General features: G+C 47.0%; 1 protein-coding gene and 2 long non-coding RNA genes across 6 annotated transcripts in view; 2 read left to right on the forward strand and 1 right to left on the reverse strand.

Moving 5' to 3' along the window:
- LOC109439906 (uncharacterized) overlaps positions 1 to 20478 on the forward strand; it is a 29438-nt gene extending 8960 nt beyond the window's left edge. Inside the window, exon 3 of the long non-coding RNA XR_012490342.1 lies at positions 18948 to 20478. This is a non-coding gene — a long non-coding RNA (uncharacterized LOC109439906). The remainder of the gene's footprint in view (positions 1 to 18947) is intronic.
- Positions 616 to 16504, forward strand: LOC141567577 (uncharacterized). 2 transcript variants are annotated; one of them, XR_012490340.1, is made up of 4 exons: positions 616 to 749; positions 2484 to 2617; positions 14776 to 14932; positions 15461 to 16504. It is a non-coding gene; the product is annotated as an uncharacterized LOC141567577 (long non-coding RNA). The 2 variants fall into 2 exon arrangements; XR_012490339.1 differs by lacking the exon at positions 2484 to 2617.
- LOC141567575 (ras-related protein Rab-19-like) overlaps positions 7576 to 20480 on the reverse strand; it is a 40708-nt gene continuing 27803 nt past the window's right edge. For 2 of the 3 annotated variants that reach the window (XM_074315290.1, XM_074315288.1), the window contains exons 2-4: positions 17310 to 17533; positions 15533 to 15716; positions 7576 to 9036 (exon numbers count right to left, since the gene is read on the reverse strand). In XM_074315290.1, the coding sequence (XP_074171391.1) occupies positions 8768 to 9036; positions 15533 to 15716; positions 17310 to 17510 (654 nt within the window). In that variant the 5' untranslated portion in view covers positions 17511 to 17533 and the 3' untranslated portion in view covers positions 7576 to 8767. Of the gene's footprint in view, positions 9037 to 15532; positions 15717 to 17309; positions 17534 to 18525; positions 18587 to 20480 lie in introns of all 3 variants that reach the window. The other variant, XM_074315289.1, reaches the window with a different exon arrangement.

The following is a 20480-nucleotide window of genomic DNA, read 5'->3' on the forward strand; positions in this document are numbered from 1 at the left end:
AATCTGTAAGACTGAAAAAAAAAAACCCCACCGGTTTTCTAATGTACTACCTTTGTGGAGAGGTTTTCTGGGTTGGGAGAGTTTCTATTTTTAAAATTATATTTCCTCCACAGTTGAAAGCAAGCCCAGAAGGGTAGAGGACCTTCGTTGAGTTGTGTGCTCTAAGGCCTTTAATTTTTGCTTGAGGCTGCCAGGACCTTAACCCTCATTTCTGGGTGGGTGAAATGGGATGTAGAACAGTGAATGACACCAGCAGACTAATAGCCCTGTGATACGGGCAACTGTAGCTAATTAAACGACAACCAAAGCTTATACTCTCATGGTAGATCAGTAGCAGCACATTACTTTCTGTAAAAACAAAGAGCAGAAAAAAGCGATTTTGTAAAATGACGACCTGTACATCATTTCTCCTCCTATTATATCTTATCTCTCCCTCACTGCCTTTTTCCTAACAATCCCGGCCAATATCCGCCCCAGCCGCCCAGCAGCGCGGGCCCCAGAGACCTCCCCCACCTCTGGAAGCAGCCCGGGTCCACCTCGCCCGCCTGCCCTCGCGGTAGGACTACAACTCCCAGCATGCTGCGGGGCAGGCGCGGGTCACGTGGGCGCCCGGAAACCCTGGGCGCGGCGTCGGGGTTGAGGTGGCGCTGGAGGCTTCCAGCAGGCGACGGAGGCGGCCGGCGGGCGAGGGTGCCCCGCGGAGTGACCGGAACGGGCAGAGAGAGCGCGGCGATTATTGCGGGTGTCGGGTGTGCAAACCGCGGCCGTGGGGTCCGAGCCGAGAAGGGCAGAAACCCCGCGTGGGGCGGGAATGGGGCGCCGCGCGGGAGACCCGGTCCTCGGGGCCCCAGGAGACCGGAGGGCGAGGCGGAGATGGCGGTGGGCGGGGGCGACGGCAGGGCCGGCGGGTCTCAGGCTCCTTCCACCCAGGTCGGGCCTGGGCCCCAGGTGCTGCAGGGCCTCTGGGGGCGGCGAGGACCGAGCGGGAGGAGGGCGGGGGCGGGGGGGTCCAGAGGCGAGTGGGCGGGGGCGGGGCTCGTGCGGGTTCGCAGTTAGACCCGGTGAGCGGCTGCTGTCAGGTGGCGGGGGAGCTTCTGGACCTAAAGGAGAGGGTGTGGGGGGGTAACGGGCTTGGGTTTCGGTGAGTCCCGCGGCCTCAGGCAAGGAGTGCGGTCAGTTACTTCCCTCGTTCCCGCAGAGTTTGCAGAATGAGGTCTGGTTATTCTCGCTGTTGACAGAGGGTAATGGGAATGTGTCCAGGGGGCTTTTGGCGGTTCCCGAAATGTAAGATTGTAGGTGATGTCACGCTAACTTTTACTGAAACCTTAATACGGAGAAGCATATGTTCCCGGGCGGAATAAATGTCGTTCTTAATTGCCGTCTTGTTTCTTCATTGTCTTGGTGCTTGAATGATTTCTTTCCCGTTTGTTGGACGTTTACTGTGTGCCATGCTCTGTACTAAGACTCTGTATGTAGAGTTATCTTATTCGGTCTTTACATGAGGAGATTGAGGTTCATTGGAGTTAAGTGGAAGGTCTTGGATCCCAGCTTGAACTTTCAGCGCCTTTGTGTGGGCCACGTGTGGCTTTAGGTCACATCATTCTCCTATGTGTCTTTGATTTCCTTCAGAAAATGGCCCAGAAACAGTACTTTTATAAAATTAAAGTCAGTGCAAAGTCTTGTTGCTTTCCAGGTGTCAGGAGCAACTGTGTTATTGAACGTTGTGTTTTGTCCCTGTTTGCCAGGGATAAGGGAACGTCACAGCAATGACTTTACTGGAGTTTAAGTCCTTTTCAAGGAGAGGGAAAGATTTTATCTTGAAAACTAGTTGTCTTTGTAATATGTTCAAAATATGTAGGAAGAGTGTGGTTTTGAGAACCCTGGAACAAGGTGAGAGTATTTTACAGGTAAGTGCTGGGGATTTTGCATCTGTGGTAATGAAACAATTTAAGACAAGAGAAATTGCAGAAAGATACGAGTTTCAAATAAAAGGATTTACGTGGTACAGGTGAACAGCCTCAAATGAGAATGTGGGATAAAAAAGACACGTGTTTAAGTGCCGAGAGCATTGGGATGCTAAATTATAATAATAGGTGAACTCAGCTATCCATTTAATACTTTTTCACCTGCCTCTCTATACACTGAGGACACATAATCTTCATACTTTGCAAACATAAACACTGAGGTCTGGGGAGTGAAGTAATTGCCCATTTAATGACCTCATTTGGGTGTAGTGTGTAAGAGAACCACTATTGCTAACAAAGTGCGTTGTTTTTCCATCCTGGATTTATAAGTATATCTCTAAGTTTAAGGTGAGATATTTCTGATTACTGTGTTTTACCCAACTTGGGAGATTTTGTATTTTAATCTTTTCCTCTTCTGCAGTGTAACCTAGGGGCTAGGGTCAGGTCTGGGTATGAGTGTTCACTTCGTCTCTTAAGAGAAAGATATTCCTTTCTAAAATCTGTTTTCTCGTTTGTAAGACGTGAGAACTAAATGCAGTCATACCTGGCAGACGCCTGGCACAGTGCTTGGCCCTTTGCAAGCAGCCGGTGTTGACCGTCGGTCAGAGAATTCATCATTCCAAACATCTTGATTGATCATTCTCAATGCTCTGGTAGGTGCTCGGGGTACACCGTGTTCCCCAAAAATCAGACCGGGTCTTGTATTAATTTTTGCTCCAAAAAATGCAGTAGGGCTTATGTTCAGGGAATGTCATGCTGAAAAATCAGCGAGGGCTTATTTTCCGGTTAGGTCTTATTTTCGGGGACACACGGTAGCTGCGGACTTAACACAAGTAAAGCCACAGCTTTTACAGAGTTTACAGACGAACGATAAACTTGTAAGCACTTAAACCAGCTTGGGAGAAATGCTGTGAAGGGAGGAAACAGAGAAATGAGAGGGGTCGTAAGTGAGGGAGACCATTTCAAATAGGGTGATCCAGGCAGGTCCCCCTAGAAGATGACATTAGAGGACCAGCCAAGAAAAACAAAGAGCAAGCCATTTGCAAAGAACCAGGAGAAGCATTTCAGGAAGCGGAATGGCAAACGCAAAGGGCTCTGTGGGTCCGGGAAGGGTTAGGAGTGGGGTGATTGTGGTGAGTGAGGGCGCGGGGCAGGTGAGGGTGAGGCAGGGTGCCATGAGTAGGAAGGAAACGTCCCACCTCCTCACCCGATCTACTGGCACAGGAAGGGGAACCACCAGATGTGCAGTGGGAAGGAGACTGCAGTGTGGCAGCTGTAGGTGAAGATGTGGACGGTCCCCCAACCTCTGATCAGTGCAGGGAAAACTGGTGCAGAACAGTGTGTGTCATATGCTCATCTGTGCACGTGTGAGTGTGACGGGGCTGCTCCTGGAACGTGTGCAGCCTGGGATGTCCTGTTGGGAACCTGGAGTGTGTGAGTTAAGGTGGAGATCGGGGAGTCCTAGCGGAAAGCTGGGGTTCTACATGAAGGAGGGAGGAGAGCGAGGTGGGAAGTTTAAAGAGAGACGTGTGAAATCGTCTTGTCTCAGGGGTTGAGCAAGCAGAATGATGAGGGAAGTGCAGGCTTGCCGGACAGCGTTGCGTGACCTTTGTGGTTTGTGGTTTTGAATCTAAAGAGTGAGAGCGGCCTGTGTGTGATTTTACTCTCTGGCAAAAATCAGCTGCTTGGGCGCAGGGAAGGAGGACAGAGGCACGAAGAAAAAAAGTCCCATAAAGGAGACAGTTTAGATTCTAAGTTGGTGCAGAAGGAAATGAGGACGAGAGGAGGATAATGGGTAACGGAAAAAAGGGTGATGTGACCGAAGGGGGAGCCTCGCTGAGGCACAAATGACTGTTGGAGTGTGGAAATCAGCAGTTTTCTGGAAGGAAAAGATGTTTGAATTCATTTTGGGGAGGTGATTCAGTTACTGGTCATAACAGGAGTAGGTGTGGAGCATGGAGTGGGTTTCTGTTGTGAGATAGAGGGAGAGCCTGGTGGTGAAGAGGACAGGGAAGTGGTAGAGGACCTGCGTGGCAGTTGAGGTGAGACAGGCAATGGTGGGGGGGAAGGTGGGGCCGGAGCTGTCTGCATGAGGGGCGAGGGCTGAGGTCAGTAGGTGACAACCAGGAGTGAGTTTCAAAGAAGCTGGGGCTTTGTAAGGAGAAGTGGATGTGAGACGAGAGAGTGCGTCTCCTTGAGAGACCCCCTGAGGAAGCGGGCTTATGTGGGGGGCAGGCAGGGGTCCGCTGTGATACAGCAAAGTTTATTAACTGCGTGTGTGGATTTTCAGGGAGCGTGGTAAGAAGTAGGGGCAGGTGAAGACTGGGCCAGATGAGGAAACAGCAAGGTGAACAGCCTGCGTTTGATTAGCAGAAACCTGCTGAAAGCAGTGGGGCTTCTTTGGCTTTTCCACGTCTGCTTTAAATCTCTGTGGTCAGTGGCCCCTATGGTTTTAGGTGCTGAGCATGGAGAGCTGGTAGGAATAACAGATCAGTTCTGTCTGTGATGCCCAGGTGTCAGGCTGTGAATTGGCTGGTGAGAATCACTCTGTGCTCTGAAGTGATTGCACAAAATACTGGATCCTAGTGCAGACCTGCTGAAGCACAGCTCCGGGGCTGGGGCCTGGGAATTGCATGTTTGGGAAGCGCTGTGGCCCATCCTAAGTGCAGCCAGGATGCAGACGCGTCCTCTTTTTTCAGTGGAGAAGACTAAAGCCCCCAATGGGGGAAGGACTTGCCAGGTTCATATTGTAAAGGGCCCGGGCAAGGCAGGACTTAACCATGCTGTGCATGTTATTTTCATTTATGTTAGGACATTGCTGAATGTTAAAATAACCCATGTTTCAGTTGGAAATAAATAGACACTAAAATGTAGAGAGTCATGTGCAACCCAAACACGTGGTCTGATAGGGCGAACGCCTGTATTCTGTGCTTAAGTAACTGGTTTGTTGTTTTTAAACTGTCATAAATTTTATTTATTGATTGATTTATTTTCAAACTTTTATTTATTATAAGTGTGTTTTTCCAGGACCCATCACCTCCAAGTCAAGTAGTTGTTTCAATCTAGTTGTGGAGGGCGCAGCTCACAGGGTCCATGTGGGTATTGAACCGGCGACCTTGGTGTTATGAGCACCAAGCTCTAACCAACTGAGATACCTGGCCGCCCTCCATAAATTTTATTTTTGCAATTGGAACTTTGTTTCTAAATTAGATGAGAAGGTTTCAGACTGCTATTTGCAAACAACTTTTAAAAATGTTAACACATTTTGTTTGGATAATTTATATTCCAGTAAATAGAATTTATGTTTCAGGCGAAGAGCGATCTCTGGATGATTCTGTGGAATTATCCCCTATTCTGTGCTCTGGACTTTCACTTCAGCATTCCAGGTGTTTCCAGTGTTTAGGAGTTATTTGGGGGAATAAATTAAACAATGTATGGCCAAGAATAAAACAAAATATCTATGATGTCTAAACCACCTTAGCAGGGAGCCATCTTCTGCTGAATGGTAGACCAGCCACGTGAATCTCGTGAGCATGTGTACTTGTTCACGCAATAAGTGATCAAAGGCTCTTGAACAGCTTGATATTTCTGAAAATGAAGAATGGAAGCAAGTGCTATTAGTGCCTTTCTTGATACGAACCCCCAGAACCTCTCGTCTGTCACCCGGAGGTTTGCAAACCACCCTCAGGGCACACGATGAGCTGCTTTGCGGAGCTCTTCCCCGTCCTCTCCATCTAACTCTCCCCGGTGCTAGAATGGCTCAGCTCCAGGCTGACAGAACAGCCTGGTTTGCCTTGGGTGAGTGAACCCTAGTTTCCACGTCATCCCTGATCAGAAGGACGTGGACTCAGGCTGGGCCTGGCGTGTTTCAGGCACAGCTCCCCCATATTCCCCTGCAGTCAGGTAGCACTGGCCTCGTGCACCCCACCAGCTATCCTGTCTCTACCCCTCCCCTCCCCACTCGTCCTCTCCCCTTGGGCTTTTTATGATGTTGACATGTACGTATGCGAGTAGGCCTTGGAATGAGTCTCTGTGTGTGTGTGTGTGTGTGTGTGTGTGTGTGTGTGTGATGAGGAGAGGTTCCTGTGGTGGAGCCAGATCTGATGCTGGTGATTATCTGAGAGGGACCGTAGCGTAACTGCTAAGAGGGCTCTGGGACCAGGACGTTTGGGTCTGCGTCCTGACTCAGCCACACACTGGCTGTGTGGCCTGACTCTCTGGGGGTGGCATTTCCTTACTTTAGAAACAGGAATCGTAAATAGTAGCTACTGTAAAGATGGCTGCCAGACGCATTGAGTTCGTATAAATAGTGTGTGGTCCAGTGCTGGGCATACAGTAATTGCTGTATGTGTTTGCTGTTATTAATGCTATTGTAGTAATAGTCCTATTACTACTGATAGATCTTTCCAGAAATAGAGTGGGGAAGAGGTCAGGAATAATCTATGAACAAAGAATTACTAACTGAAAGGTTTTCTCACACATGGAAACATACTTGACAGTAGCAGACATTTAAAACCTTTTTATTCTTCCAAAGTGTCCATTTTGGAACTTAATTTCACATAAGCCACTTATTACCAACCATATCATTTGGGGGCTGAAAGGAAAATGCCAGAATTCAGTTAATACGCAGTTAATACGAGAGCTGTAAAGCCGCCTGCCTGTCACACTTCACAGCGCCCGGGACCATGGTGCACAGCCTCAGAGACTCCTGTGCCTCTTTCTCATGCCGACCTTTGGGGGCGCTGGTCCACTGAGGCCGCTGCACTGGGAGGCCCTTCGCATCTCTTTCCAGTGTACTTGAGGGTTTCTGCTTTGGCCCTGTAATCCCACCAGAAGCCCAGGCTGGTCAATCATGGCTTACCGGTTTTCAGGTGACCTTGTTCTCACATGTCTAACCTGTTGGTAGGAATGTTTAATTCCAGATAATCCCCAGAGGGCATAATCCTAGAGGCTGATGAGGTTTGCAGAGTATTGGTTGTGCAGAGAAATGAGGGAAACTGGTGTGAGCCATGAATCTCACCTGTCTTCTCTGCTCACTCTCTCCCCTGATTTACTCCATTTTCCTTTCCCTGTGTAACAACTGTCTGCTTGTTGCCTCCCATGAAAACCACGCTGGATACAGACTTCCGGACCAGGCTTGTGAGTTCCTGCTCCCCGTAACCTTTTCGAACAATAAAATGCGTGTGAAAAAGGCTCATCTGCTTAAATGCATTTCTTTTCTCACTCATATAACTCAATTTCTCTCATATTTTCTGAATGGTCGCTTGTTCATTTTAACAGTGAATGCATGTTGAAATGAATTAACGTGTCCTTAATTCTCTGTGATCTTGCTCCTGTCCTCACCTAACTATGTGTCTTCATGGTTCTTAAGTTTCAGTGTGAGGAAGAATCACCTGGCAAGTGTGGATTTGGGAAAAGATTCTGATTCAGTCAGTTAGTGTTGGGTTTCAAGAATCTGTAACAAGCATCCCCTCGACCCTTGCAAATGTATGGTTGGTGAACGACACTGTGAGAACCATCAATCTGTTGTATTGTCCAATAAGTGGTGTCTGACATCAGTCATTTCAAATTTTAGAGTAGGCACATTTACAAAGTAAAAGCAAGAACCAGGTGAAATGTGAATATATTTTATTTAACCTAGGATATCTAAAATAGCATTTCAACATACAGTCAATATAAAAATTATCAGGGAGATACTTTTTTTGGTACTAAGCATTTAGCATGTGGTGTGTATTTTACACTTAGAGCTCATCTCAAATTCGAATTAGCCACATTTCAAGTGCTCAACAGCCACACTCCGCCTGTGAGTCTCAGAGGCCTGTGCATGGTGATGCTAAAGGCTACAAATACCTGGGGACACTCACCTGGGCTGAGGAAATGCCCCCACAGACATTTCCCTGTTTGGAGCCAGTGTTGTGACCAGACCAGCCCTTGTGGTTCTTATTATGCCAGCAAGGGACACCTCAGTAACAACCATCCGGGAACTTTGAAGAAAACACGGTGTTACCCACAGGTTCTGGAGGGTCAGTGGCACGTTCAGGGCCACACAGCAGTGTTACTGTTGGTTTGCTGGTCATCTATAAGCCAATTTAATTTCAATTCAGAAATGACTTCTGATCCACCGCCTAATTTGGTGTTTTAGAAAGAAATTGTAGACACCTCCCACATCCTAGGAGGGTGGTCAATTGACCCACGTAGGATAAAGTGAAGTCCAATGCTTGCTCCATCACATGGCTCCTGACACTTTGGCAAGATGGTGTTAATGGTCTTTATGTCCAATGGCTTTGCTCCCCAAACTAAAACCCTGAGGTGTGAATGTCAGGAGCACATGTCAACAACATTCTGGTTTAGCTCTGCAGGCTTTCCCCCATCCTCCCAGGCCCGAGCCATTTTAAAATGTTCCTGAATGTTCCAAACATCCTCTCCCCTCTCTTGGTACTCCTTTTTGTTTCTCACTACCCTCTTCTTCAAGTGAGAAACAAAATTCAGTAGAAACAGTTGAAGGGTTGGGGAGCCAGAAAAGTTTGAAAAGATGATAAAGAGCAAACCTCCTATTCGTACCTACGTGCCTTAAGTCCAGGGCAAAATCAAGACGCATTCACTCCAGAGGCCACAACCTGTCCTGGGTCACGGTCTCTGGAGTGAATGGAGGCAGACGTGCTGCCCTTCCCAGGCAAGAATGATGGAAGACTAGCGGTCAGTCTACGCTTGGGTCTCAAATGCTACTCAGCGGACACTAGGTATCCGGCTACCGTTGGTTTCTGAGGTGGCCTGTGGTGGGTGCAACTGCTTCGTGCTCATATTCAGCAAGTGCAGCGGGTCTTTTCTCTCGGACCCTGGTCCTTAACTTCTGGACTGGAATCCAGCGAGAGGTTGTTCTGGGCATTCTCTTCGGACAGGGGAAGACTTTTCCGGGCGATCAGCTCCTTCGCCATGAGCATGAAGACATCAGCGATGTTCCTAGACTCTTTGGCAGATGTCTCCAAAACCCTATGGATGTCGTACTTCTCGGCCAGCGTGCAGGCTTCCTCAAACAGAACGTCCCGTTTTTCCGACAGGTCAGATTTGTTCCCTGCGAGCAAGAGGTAACCAAATATTTCACTGAGTAACTTACCCTGGTTTTTAAAAGATGAACTTTAAAAACATGTTAGTTCAGCAACATGCAAATATGCATTGATTCGCATATAGTATTTGAGGGCAAACATCCTGAAAATGAAAGCACAGATGAATGGAAACAGAACCACTCTCTTAATTCCCTCTTCGGTAAGATCTTTAAAAGCTGCAAGGAATGGGCCGGAGGTGAGCATTTTATTATTGGCTGGGCAGGTAGAACTTCTATTCTTGGGAGGGATTGTCATTCTCAGTCTGACAAGGTAAAGACTGTGCCAGACGGACTCTCAGTCTTTTCTCTTTTTCCTTCAGACCTTGTTCCTCTTTTATCTCTTTCCCACAATTACAAAGTGTTGGGCACTGAGATGGGGCCGGGTGTAGCTGAGGAGACTGTGATCTGGATTCCTGGGTTGGGGCTGTGGAATGAATAATGAAGGAATTTTTTGGTGTTTTTTTTAAGCTTCAATTTACAGATAATTAAATGCAGACTTTTTGTTCAAGGAGTTTGGACAAATGTATATGCAAGTCGTTCGAGATTATCTACTAGAGTAAGACCATTATGAGACTATGCACTTTTGCTCCAACATATGTACCCAACAGAAATACGTGCCCACGTGCATCAGCAAACATCCCAGCATGTTCAGAGCAGTAATTTTCCTAATTGCTCAAAAAACTCAAATGTCCATCTGTTGAGAATGGATATTTGTTGAGAAGTGTATTCTTACAAAGGAATATTATACAAATTATAAAAAGGATGGATTACAGCTGCATGCAACAACGTGGATGCAACTCATAAACGTAATGTTGAGGGAAAGAAGCTTAGACCAAAAAGACATTTGTATGATTCCATCGATATAAAGTTCAGAAACAACAGCGTAACAGAAGTGCAGCATTTGGGGTGTGGGGTTAGGTGGTAAAATGATAGAGAAAATGGAGTATTTACCATAAGGTCATAATGTGTTTACCTTTGGGGGAGAGGAGAGGAGATAATTGAGAGGGACAGGAAGGGGGCTTGCTGGGAAGGTGCTGGAATATCCTTTCCTGACCCAGGTGGTGTTTACACAAGCGTTCCCTTTGTGATGAATCAGTGTTTGTGTCCTTTCCTTTGCACATGTTAATATATCCCAATAAAAAAATTGACAAAATACTATCTCAGTATCAGAGTCACCAACCAGCTCATGACAAAACTGGATTTAGATAATAATTCTCCCCAAATAAGTGAAATCCAAGAAACGTTTCAGGGGACATTACCCCGGCTGGTACTGTGATGGGCTGAAAAATGGCCCCAAAGACACCAGGTTGTAATCCCTGAAAACTGTCAATTTTACCTTGTTTGGAGAAAGGTTTGCAGATGTGATGAAGTTAAGGATCTTGGGTTGGAGATAATTCGGGATTAGCTGGGTGGCCCCTAAATGTGACCACGTGCAGCCGTATAAGAGGGACACCTGACTGCCACACAGAGGAAGTGACATAAAGCACATGCTGACAGTCAGTCACCTAAGAGCTGGAGGAGGCAAGGAGCCGATGTCCCCCCTGGAGCCTCTAGAGTCTGGCCCTGCTGACACCTTGATTCAACCCAGTGATACCGATTGCAGGTTTCTGGCCTCCAGAACTGAGAAGAAATTTCTGTCTAAAGCACTCAGTTTATGGAAAATTGTTACAGCCGCCACAGGACCTAATTCAGGATTGTACGTTCAACAAACTATGTGCATTTTTATAGCTTGTGAGGTCTAAGCCTGGGCATAGTTCTGCTTCTAGAAGAAAGGTATGAGAGCCCCTTGGTGGGGGCAGGGATGTTCCCGCTGAGCCAGGAGTCTGGACCCCCTTCGCCTCCCTCACTCTGATCAGAGGCTTCTGGGCTGGGTCACATTGACTGACCTTTCTGACCTATTGTCCCCTCCTGCCCTGACGCCACAACAGCATTGACTGTCCACTGTCCTGCCTCTCGGCGGCCGGTGAATGCACCCCTCAGGATGAGCCTGGCCACCTGGTGGAGGGAAGGAAACCACGTGCGAGCTCCTGCAGTGTGAGCCCTTCTTTGCTAAGTGTTCTGTGTGGGCACCCAGAGATGCGTCCTGCCCCAAAGGAAGGGGGTTCTTCATCTTGTAGGGAGGCGAGAGACGCACAGACACGGAAAGAGCTGCACAAGAATTGACCGATCCCACACAGGCCACGAAATAACATCCTAAGGGTCAGGTGAGTGGTCCGGTTGGTAGGGCACAGGGGAGCCTTCCCTTACCCGCATTTCCCCGATCCCAAAACCTCTGGAACCCCTGCGTTGTTTTGGTAATTCATCTGATAGTAAAATCTGCCCTAACTGACCATTAGGAGTTTTTACTCAACCTGCTTTGTGTGACTTCATACATTTCAGTGCATAAAGGATCATACGCTTGACCATGGGGTGTTGGCCCAGACCATGGCGAGGGGTTTGTGTAACCCCGAATGTACCCTCTAAGATCCGAGGAATTCTGAACTCTGAAATCTTGGGCCTTAAGGGTTTTTTTCACCAAGAGATCGTGGACCTGTAAAAATCACAAGAGTTCAGTGAAAGGTTTGCCTGAGATCCTGAGGGGCAAAGACCAGATGCTGAAGCGAGTTATGAGAAGACTTCCAGTGTAACCTACAGAAGGAAGCTGCCTCCTAAACTCTCAGTCTGACGCAGCGGATGTAAGAAGTTAGGTACGAAGCAGAGGGGATGAGAAGGAGATGAGACAACCTCCTCCAGGAGGAGAGCAGGCACCTGCTAATCTTGTTCAGGAATTTGTGAATTATCTTGAGCGCAATGGGGGACCAAAGAGGATTTTAAACAGGGCCTTCCTGCCAGTGGCCAGGGAAGGAGGAACAGTACAGGGCAATGCAGTCGTGTCTGACATTTGTGTGATGGTGACGTGGCGGCCGTGAGGGGCTGAAGGAATCATGGAGAGAGAGACACTGTGTGAAGGAATGAGGGCTGAATGGAAAATACAGTGAGGGGCGAGGACACTGTCCTGAGGGAACAACACATTTGACTTTTCAAGATTAAGGCCAGGAGGCCAGTGACAGAAAACAGGAAGCCCCATGTGTCAGCCCTTGGGATTAGACGCGTCATAAATGGGGATACTGGGGACACAGGCAGATCACCTGTGGGAGCATTTTTAGAGCAAATGAAGAAGTGGGGGCAGAGATGGTCATAACAAAAGACAGACTAGGGTGTAAATACCCAGAAAGCTGTGAGATTCCTGGAAATCCTGCAGTCGCATTTATTACCCTCTCTGCCCCATCTGTTTCTGCAGCAGAGTAATTAATAGTTAAGGATGGTGCTGGCTGGGGCAGAGCCAGCGAGGGAGGCTGTGAGTGAGAAACGGCTTGGCTTCCAAAGACATGTCCAAGGGGAGGGGACCCTGGAGGCAGGACTGCTTTGCAGGCCGGCTCCGGGCCCTGAGGAAGAACTGCTGCAGTTTTTTTTGGAAGTCTCGGGAATTTACAGGAAAGGAGATCCAGCCCACGTTCCTGGGAATATCGCAAGTGTGATCAGATCTGCTTCATTCCCTCAGTGAGGTGATACATGTTATTTACACCTTCTCTTCCCATCTATGGGAGCTACCTTTAGTGGGGTTTTCTTCCTCCCCTGCGGTCCCGGATGTCCCTCCCTGTCGGCTCAGCTCCTCACCCAGTGGGACTCAAAGCCCTGGGCAGAGCACTGCAGTCTCTCATATTTGCTCTGCAGGAAATGGCAGCTTCCCTTCATGGAGTACTTAGTACTGTGCTAAGTGCTTTATATGTCACCTTACTTAATCTTTCAAGTCAACAATCACTTTGAAGTCCGTACCAGTTTTATAGACAAGGATGTAGAAATGTAAGAGAGTCAGTTACAACCCCAAGTTCAGACAGAGAGAGATTTGAACCCTAATATGTCTGACCCTGAAGTCCAGGCACTAGAGTAGACGCAGACATTGCCTAAATTAGAGCTTCAGGGACCCTGAGTGACAATCCGGCTTAACCAGCTATTGGAAATAGTTGGAAGGGAACTGAACCCACCGGGACTCTGGGCACCCGACGGCCTGGTTCCAATCCTGCCTCACCTGTCATCGGGTCATGAGGCCAAGTTACTTGACACTTAACCTCCAGATGCCTCGGTTTCCTCATCTGGGGAGTGAGGATAATCGGCTCTGATTCTTAGGATTGTTGAGAGGGTTAAATGACGTGGCCCAGGAGAGCACTCAGAACAGTGCCTGGATCCTCCTGAGTATTTAGTAAATGTCACCTGTCACCAGCCTCTTCCTCGCACCTGCATGTTGGGCCCTGCTTGTCAGGAGCAGCTGTTATGAAGGGTGTTGGAAATCTCAGCGCTTCGCAGAAATGGTTGCTGGGGAAGAAATACGGCTCTCTGTGGGGTCAGTGTTTATTATTATAACTCTGAACTCTGCCATTAGAAGAAGTGTCCTTTATATCAGAAGTCACATCAACAAAGTTTCTGGTCCCAGAGGGGACCTTTGGGTAAGAAGTGAAAGGAGAGAGGAGGCATCTCATTCCTCCCCCAAGAAGAGAAGTTTCTCTCCACATGGGAAGCTGCCTCTTGGCTTCACTAATCGCTCTTTTCTGGTCCTGCCAGGTGGGGCAAGACACAGCCACTCTGAGAAAATGAGGTGATTAAATTGGAGGGGCATCTGCTTTGGCAGTGGGCTGTGGAATCTGGGCTTTTGATGTGATGCAGCAGGAAGGGGGAGCCCAGTCCAGGCTCTGGAATGACTTGGCTTTTTAACTTAGGAGAAACAGAGTGAGTCCCAAACAGCACGTCTTCAAGTCTGTGTGTAAGATGGGGGCTCGACTACCAATCAAAACAGCAACGACTTAGGGGAAAGAAAATGGTTCTCAAATACCAAGTCCTTTCTGGAGCCCTGATAGTAACGGGAAGTGGGCTAGGTGTGCAGTGACTGCCACAGCCCATCCTGGCCAGGCTTTGCATCCTGTGCCTGCCTCCTCCATCGGGCTCTGCTGCTTGGTCCAGTCCAGGGTGGGCACCTTACCCCAGGCCTGCTGTCCTCAGGTCGGCTTTGTCATGGAGAGAAGGAGCGGGGAATGGGATTTGCGTTCTGAGAAATGTGAGCTAGTGGATACTGAGAGAATGGGGGCGTTGTGGAAGGGCAGGCAGTGGGGTGATGCTTTGAGAGATGCAGTGAGGGGGGTACAGGGGTGAGAGAATGCGGCAGGCCCACATTATCCTGCATGTGAGAATCATTCTGAGACAGAGGAAATAGATGCACAACAGAGGACAAGGGGGCTGGGTCACAGAGTCCAACCCAGAGAGGGGGATCCCCAATTCCTGCTCGTCGGTGGGTGGCCAGGCTGCACTGTGGTTTCTGCTCTGGCTGGGGCTCGATTGCTGGCTTTTCCTAGGTCCCAGGGACGCGCTCCCTTACCATGACCCCCCATTATTTGAGAAGCATGAATGAGTTAGTTCCTTGAAAATAACAAACCTTCTAGAAAAGAAATCTTATGCCTTATTAAGCACTTGCAATGTGTCGGGCATTGCTAAGCAATTAGTATACATTATCTCATTAAATTCTTACATCCCGCCCAGTAAGTATAGGTGAGAAAATTAAGGCTCAGAGTGTAACTGGACACAGAGCTAGAATGTGCTTCTCAATGGATAAATAATCCATTAGACACGGTTTTTTTTAGCTCATTCTCAGTCTGCATATTTGCGTATGATTCTCTCTAGGATCCTGTTAAAATGAAGACTGATTGGGTATTTCCAGGATGGGCCTGACATCACACATGTTTAACAAACTCAAAAGCGGTGCTGATGCCGCCGGTCCTCAGACCACACTTTGAGTAGCAAGGGCCTAAGCCAGCTGCCGAAATGAAGTGGCCACTTGGTAAGCAGTGGGTACTCAGAGGGAGGAAAAGGCAGCCCTGCTCACAAAACTAACACTATGGAGAAGTGACAGAAACGTTAACGCTTTCCTGAATGTACAACAGGACCTCTCACATCTCAAGCTGTGAGCGCACGTTGTGTACTTGCAGTTGCTGTTAGTTTTGGTGTTGGTCCTTAAGATTCACTTAGGATGTTAACAGGTGTAAGACGTCATTCAAGGGTGTTGTCAGTCACAGTTATCTAAGGGGTTCCCTTGGGGACTTGGAGCCATTTGACTGTGAACTTCAACCTACACAGTACTTCCTGTGTGGTCTACACAGAGTGTGCAGTGAATCAGCTGCGTGTCCCACGCATAGAGGTCTGGGACCCATCTCAGGTCCCCAGAATGAGAAACTCTAGGGAGGGGCCTTGGAGTCTGTGTTCTTCAGTTCACACCCACACCCCCCAATTGTCAAGCGAACCTGATGGGAATTTCTGGCCAGATGCTTACTGAGGTCCTGTCCCCCACTTGTACTTTTCATCGTTTCAGAAACACATGAGAAGCTCACCATCAGCAGAGGCGGCCAGAAATGCAGGTTTAAACCCTTTGCAAACGACATACCGATCAGCATGATGACCAAGTTCTCCGCTCCGTGTTTTTTAATCTCATCAATCCAGGAAGGAACGGACTTGAATGTGGACTTTTGGGTGATGTCGTAAGCGATGATGGCCCCGTCGACTTTGCGGTAGCAGATTTGGGTGATGCTCCGAAAGCGCTCCAGGCCGGCCGTGTCCCATACCTGCATCTGGAGAAGGGGGGGACAGGGGATGGCCTCAGGAGTTCCCATGTCTGATGGGAACTTGCTCACTTACGTTGTCTGAAAAATACAGCTGCCTGGGTCTCCTTCACTCACTTCTAGATATCCAGATTCCGTAGGTCTGGGCTGGGCCTGCAATCTGATTTTCCAGTTTCTCCCCAGGGCGAATTTGACGGGCATTTTGGTTTGGGGACCAGCACCTCAGGAACACTTGAGAGAGGGGGCATCCACTGTCCTGGGGTCTGGTGTGGTTTTGCCTTTTCACCTCAGTCATCTCTTCGTCCAGATTTCGGGGTTTAATCTTTTGAGCCTGCTCACTGATAGTAACACTGGCAAAGGTGATGGCATTGGAGGAACTGTTTTGGTTTCAAAGGACGACTCAGCTGTTCATGTTTAGGAGTGTCCTCGTAGTAATACCTTCCAAATTACCATTACAAGCAATGGCGCTGATGTATACACCCTCCAAAAGTGTCTCAGGGTGTCTGTTTCTTCAGACTCTCACATTATTTCCACCATTTATTTTTTAAAGTTTGCAAAAATGCACAAAACTAGAGAGACCAGAACAATGAACACTCATATACCCATCTTCCAGATTTAATAATTATCAAGATTTTGCTGCTCTTGTTTCATCTAGTCCTTTCTGTTGATCTCTTTGAGGTATCCTAGACGTCATGTTATTTCTTCCCAACTTATATTAATATATGTCCCTATTAAAATGGAGTTTTTCTTTCATAACCACAATGCCATTATCACTCTTAATAAACTTTTTAGTAATCCTTTTGTGTCATTTAATACCCAGTCTATATAAAAATGTTCCTGATTTCCTCCAAAATGTCCTTTTACTTTTGTTTCTACTTAATCAGGATCCCAAACAAGATCCATTTATTACACATATTCAGCATCACTTTTTGATCTTTTCTAATCAAATGGGTAACAGATAGTATCTCACTTTTCTATTTCTTTAATTATGAGTGAGGATAAGCACCTTTACATCACTCCATAAATTTATGAGCTGGTTCTTATAAAATTTGTGAAATAGCAGTTTTGTTCACTCTGTGAATCACCTACTTTTTGTATTGGTTGTTGATCTTTTCCTTAGATATTTATCAAGGCGCTTTTCACATTAAAGAAATTAGCCCTTTTTTAAGTCCCATATTTGCAAATCTTCCAATTTATCATTCATCTTTTGACTTGGCATATATATATATATTTTGTTTTAGAGGGTTCAGCTCCCAGAGGCCCATGCAGGGATCGAACTGGCTACCTTGGTGTTATTAATACCACACTCTGAGCTAACTGGGCACCCCTGATATTTTCGACTATGTAGAAATTTGACCTTTATATATAGTTATCTATCTGAGATAGTTAGATTGAGCAATTCTTTTCTTTATGGCTTCTGGGTTCCTGACTTAAAAGGTCAATTTCCTCATTCCACAATGATAAAAATAAATACTCCTTCGTTTTTTTCCTGGTACTTTTATGATTTCGTGTTTTATATTTAAACCTGTTATTCCTCAGGTATGGATTTCATGTTAGGAACCCTGGCTACAAGATGGAGAACCGATCCCGTGCCCCTCTGACCTTCACTTTCTTGCCGTCGAACTCAAGGGAGCGTATGGTGAAGTCCACCCCAATTGTGCTCCGCTGTGTCTCTGTGTAGACCCCGGATATGAAATGCTGCGCCACACATGTCTTCCCCACGTTGGAGTCCCCGATGAGGATGATATTGAACGAATAGTCAAAGTTCTCATGTGCTGCCCTGGCTGAGTTGGAGAATTGCATGGTTCTTGCCACCTCGAATGGAGCTAAGAAAGAAAGAAGGAATTCAGCATCTCTACAAGGCGCCGGCACTGTACTGGGCTCTTGGGGTCCTGGACAGGACAAGGCAGAGGGGGTCAGTGCTTTTGTAGAACTAACGTCCTTGTAGGAAAAGGACACTAATTACTGGTCTGGTATAAGGAGCTAACCCCACAAGCCCACACCTGCCTTAGGGGTTTGACACTTTACGGGGTCTTCAGAAGGAAGAGGTTCTACCGCCATTCTCTGCTGGGCCCAGTACACAGTCTACACTGTCAGATGACAGCATTGATGGAGACCCTTGTCATAGAGACCAGGTGCTCCATCGAGTGTCCAGACAGCAGGAAGATGGCAGAAGAGGTGCCCACAGGAGTGTTTTAACTGGCATTCATCAGTTGGAGGACATGCCGTGCTGTCATCCTGTCTCCATTCCACATGGGAGCAGAGCTCTCAAGTACTGAAGACTGAACAGTCAGGCAGCCGGCAACAGGGACAGACAAGATGTGACTGACAAGAAGTCAGTTTAGAGAAGAGTGACGTGGCCTTTTTTTCTGGTTTGCACCTCATTTTGCTTGACCAGGAAATTCAGATTTTGGGAACCTTCAAAATAAAAACTGGCTGGAATATGGCATATTTTAACATAGGTTGAAAAATAACGTTTCTAATGATAGTGTTTCTCAAACTAACCAATTATATCAGAATCATTTGGGGAGATAAAAAAATATATATATATTCCTGAAGCCCATTTCAGATCTGCTAAATATATGTTGAAACATGCGCGCGTGTGCACACACACACACACACACACACACACACACAGAGTCTCCAGGTTATTCTGATGACCAGGTTTGGGGAACACTGACCAACACAATCACTCACCCGAAACTTTATTCCCACCTCAGCATCTATGCTGAGCTGTCCACCGTACTTCAGTGTCTTTGGTCAGGAGGAACTCACTACGTCCTACAAAATTCATTGTGCACGCTCAGCTCTAACTTACCTGGCTTTGAAATCTATCTCTTCGGGGTTCCTCATGCTAAATGCCAGGTGCCAGCAGATTCCTATTCCATAGGACAGGCCATCAGATATTTGGAGCAGCAAGCATATCCCCTCCAGGTAAATGTCCCCAGGTCTTTCAAGTGTTATTCAGGGGATATGAGTTGGGTCTCTTCACCAAGGGTCTCATAAAAACACATGAAACCTAATCCCATTTGATGATGAAATGGGATGTGAGGCAGATTGCTCTTGCCGTGTGACACCCGTCTTCCCTTCCCCCAAGTTTATTCTTTGGTTTTCTCTAAAGCCATGGAGCAGGACAAGTCTATCTCGTCATGCAAATTGAAATGCACACTAATATCCAATCTGTATGTAAAAGCCCTTTTCAGTCCTCAGATTTTTCTGGTGTTCCTTGTTTGGCTTGAGGTGGGGGTGTGGGGATAGTGCAGAGGACACAATGTAAGGATACAGATGTGGGTCTTGAGTAATTTAATTGTTTTGTGGACTTGAATAACTCTTTTTGAAGAGCCAGCGAGAGAAAGGAGGACATCCAAAGAGGCGATTAAAAAACCAAAAGACTGGCCGGCCCGGTGGCTCAGGCGGTTAGAGCTCCATGCTCCTAACTGTGAAGTCTGCCGGTTCGATTCCCCCATGGGCCAGTGGGCTCTCAAACACAATGTTGCCAGTTCAACTCCTCCAGTCCCACAAGGGATGGTGGTCAGCGCCCCCTGCAACTAAGATTGAAGAACACGGCACCTTGAGCTGAGCTGACACTGATCTCCCAGATGGCTGAGTTGTTTGGAGAACATCCTCTCAACCACATGGTTGTCTATTCAACTCCCACAAGGGATGGTGGGCTGCTCCCCCTGTAACTAATAATGGCAACTAGTAATGGCAACTAGTAACGGCAACTGGACCTGGAGCTGAGCTGCACCCTCCACAACTAAGACTGGAAGGACATCAACTTGAAGCTGAACTAAGATTGAAAGGACAACAACTTGACTTGGGAAAAAGTCCTGGAAGTACACACTGTTTCCCAATAAAGTCCGGTTAAAAAAAAACCAAAACAATAAAAAAACCAAAATATCTTTGAATTTGTACAGGAAGAAAGCGCTGGAAAAGAAAATTTGTTTCTCTCCTTCAAAAAATCTGCCACAGAATGAAAGTTAATTTCTTGGTCAGAGAAAACAAAAAAATTATTAATCTCTCTGCTGGCATTATAAGCACAAAGCTGAGGTGAATTTTCCTACCTTCTTTTCCCCCTCAGAGTCTGGAAGAGTCACTGCTTCTCATAGCACAGGGACTAGATTTTCTCCACTATATATTATAGAATGTACCATGCAGGCAGTTAAGGTATAGGCGGAATATGCAAATAAGAAACATCCAGATTGATAAAATATTTACATTGGTATCGTGATTTCAGACCATGGGCTGTTACAGACCTATTAATGTGTCATGAAATCAATTTTAGTGGGTTGCAACCTGCATTTTTACAGAAGAGGTTAGGAAAAAAATTCAGAATGTATCCCATGTAGTAAGGTCAGTATTGTTCTGTGAAATGTTGGGTGAGTTGTACACGTGCGTGTGTATATGGGGCTGATGTAAACTGCATTTCTTACTGTGGGTTGAGGTCTAAAAAGATTGAGAAGCACTGAAAAAGAGCACAATGTGTTCACTATCCAGGAACACTTCTTTCTATGATCCCTTCAGATAACCTTTCAAATATAATTGATCTCAGTCCAAATTCCATTCACAGATCAATTTTCAGGAACCTGTCTTTTGGGTAAGACGAAGCCGAGTCTGGCAGGTAGAGCAAGAAAACGAAAGACAGTGCCACATGCCGCTGCTGTAGACGTCTGTTTTCAGAGCCACAGTCATAGGTCTGCATCTTGGAAATGGAATGTAGGTTAGGACCCCCCACAGATGTACGGGAGAGGGCAGGAAATGAAGCCCGTTAGA

This window comes from Rhinolophus sinicus, linkage group LG11 (genome assembly GCF_036562045.2).
Source record: "Rhinolophus sinicus isolate RSC01 linkage group LG11, ASM3656204v1, whole genome shotgun sequence".
NCBI classification, from domain to species: Eukaryota; Metazoa; Chordata; class Mammalia; order Chiroptera; family Rhinolophidae; genus Rhinolophus; species Rhinolophus sinicus.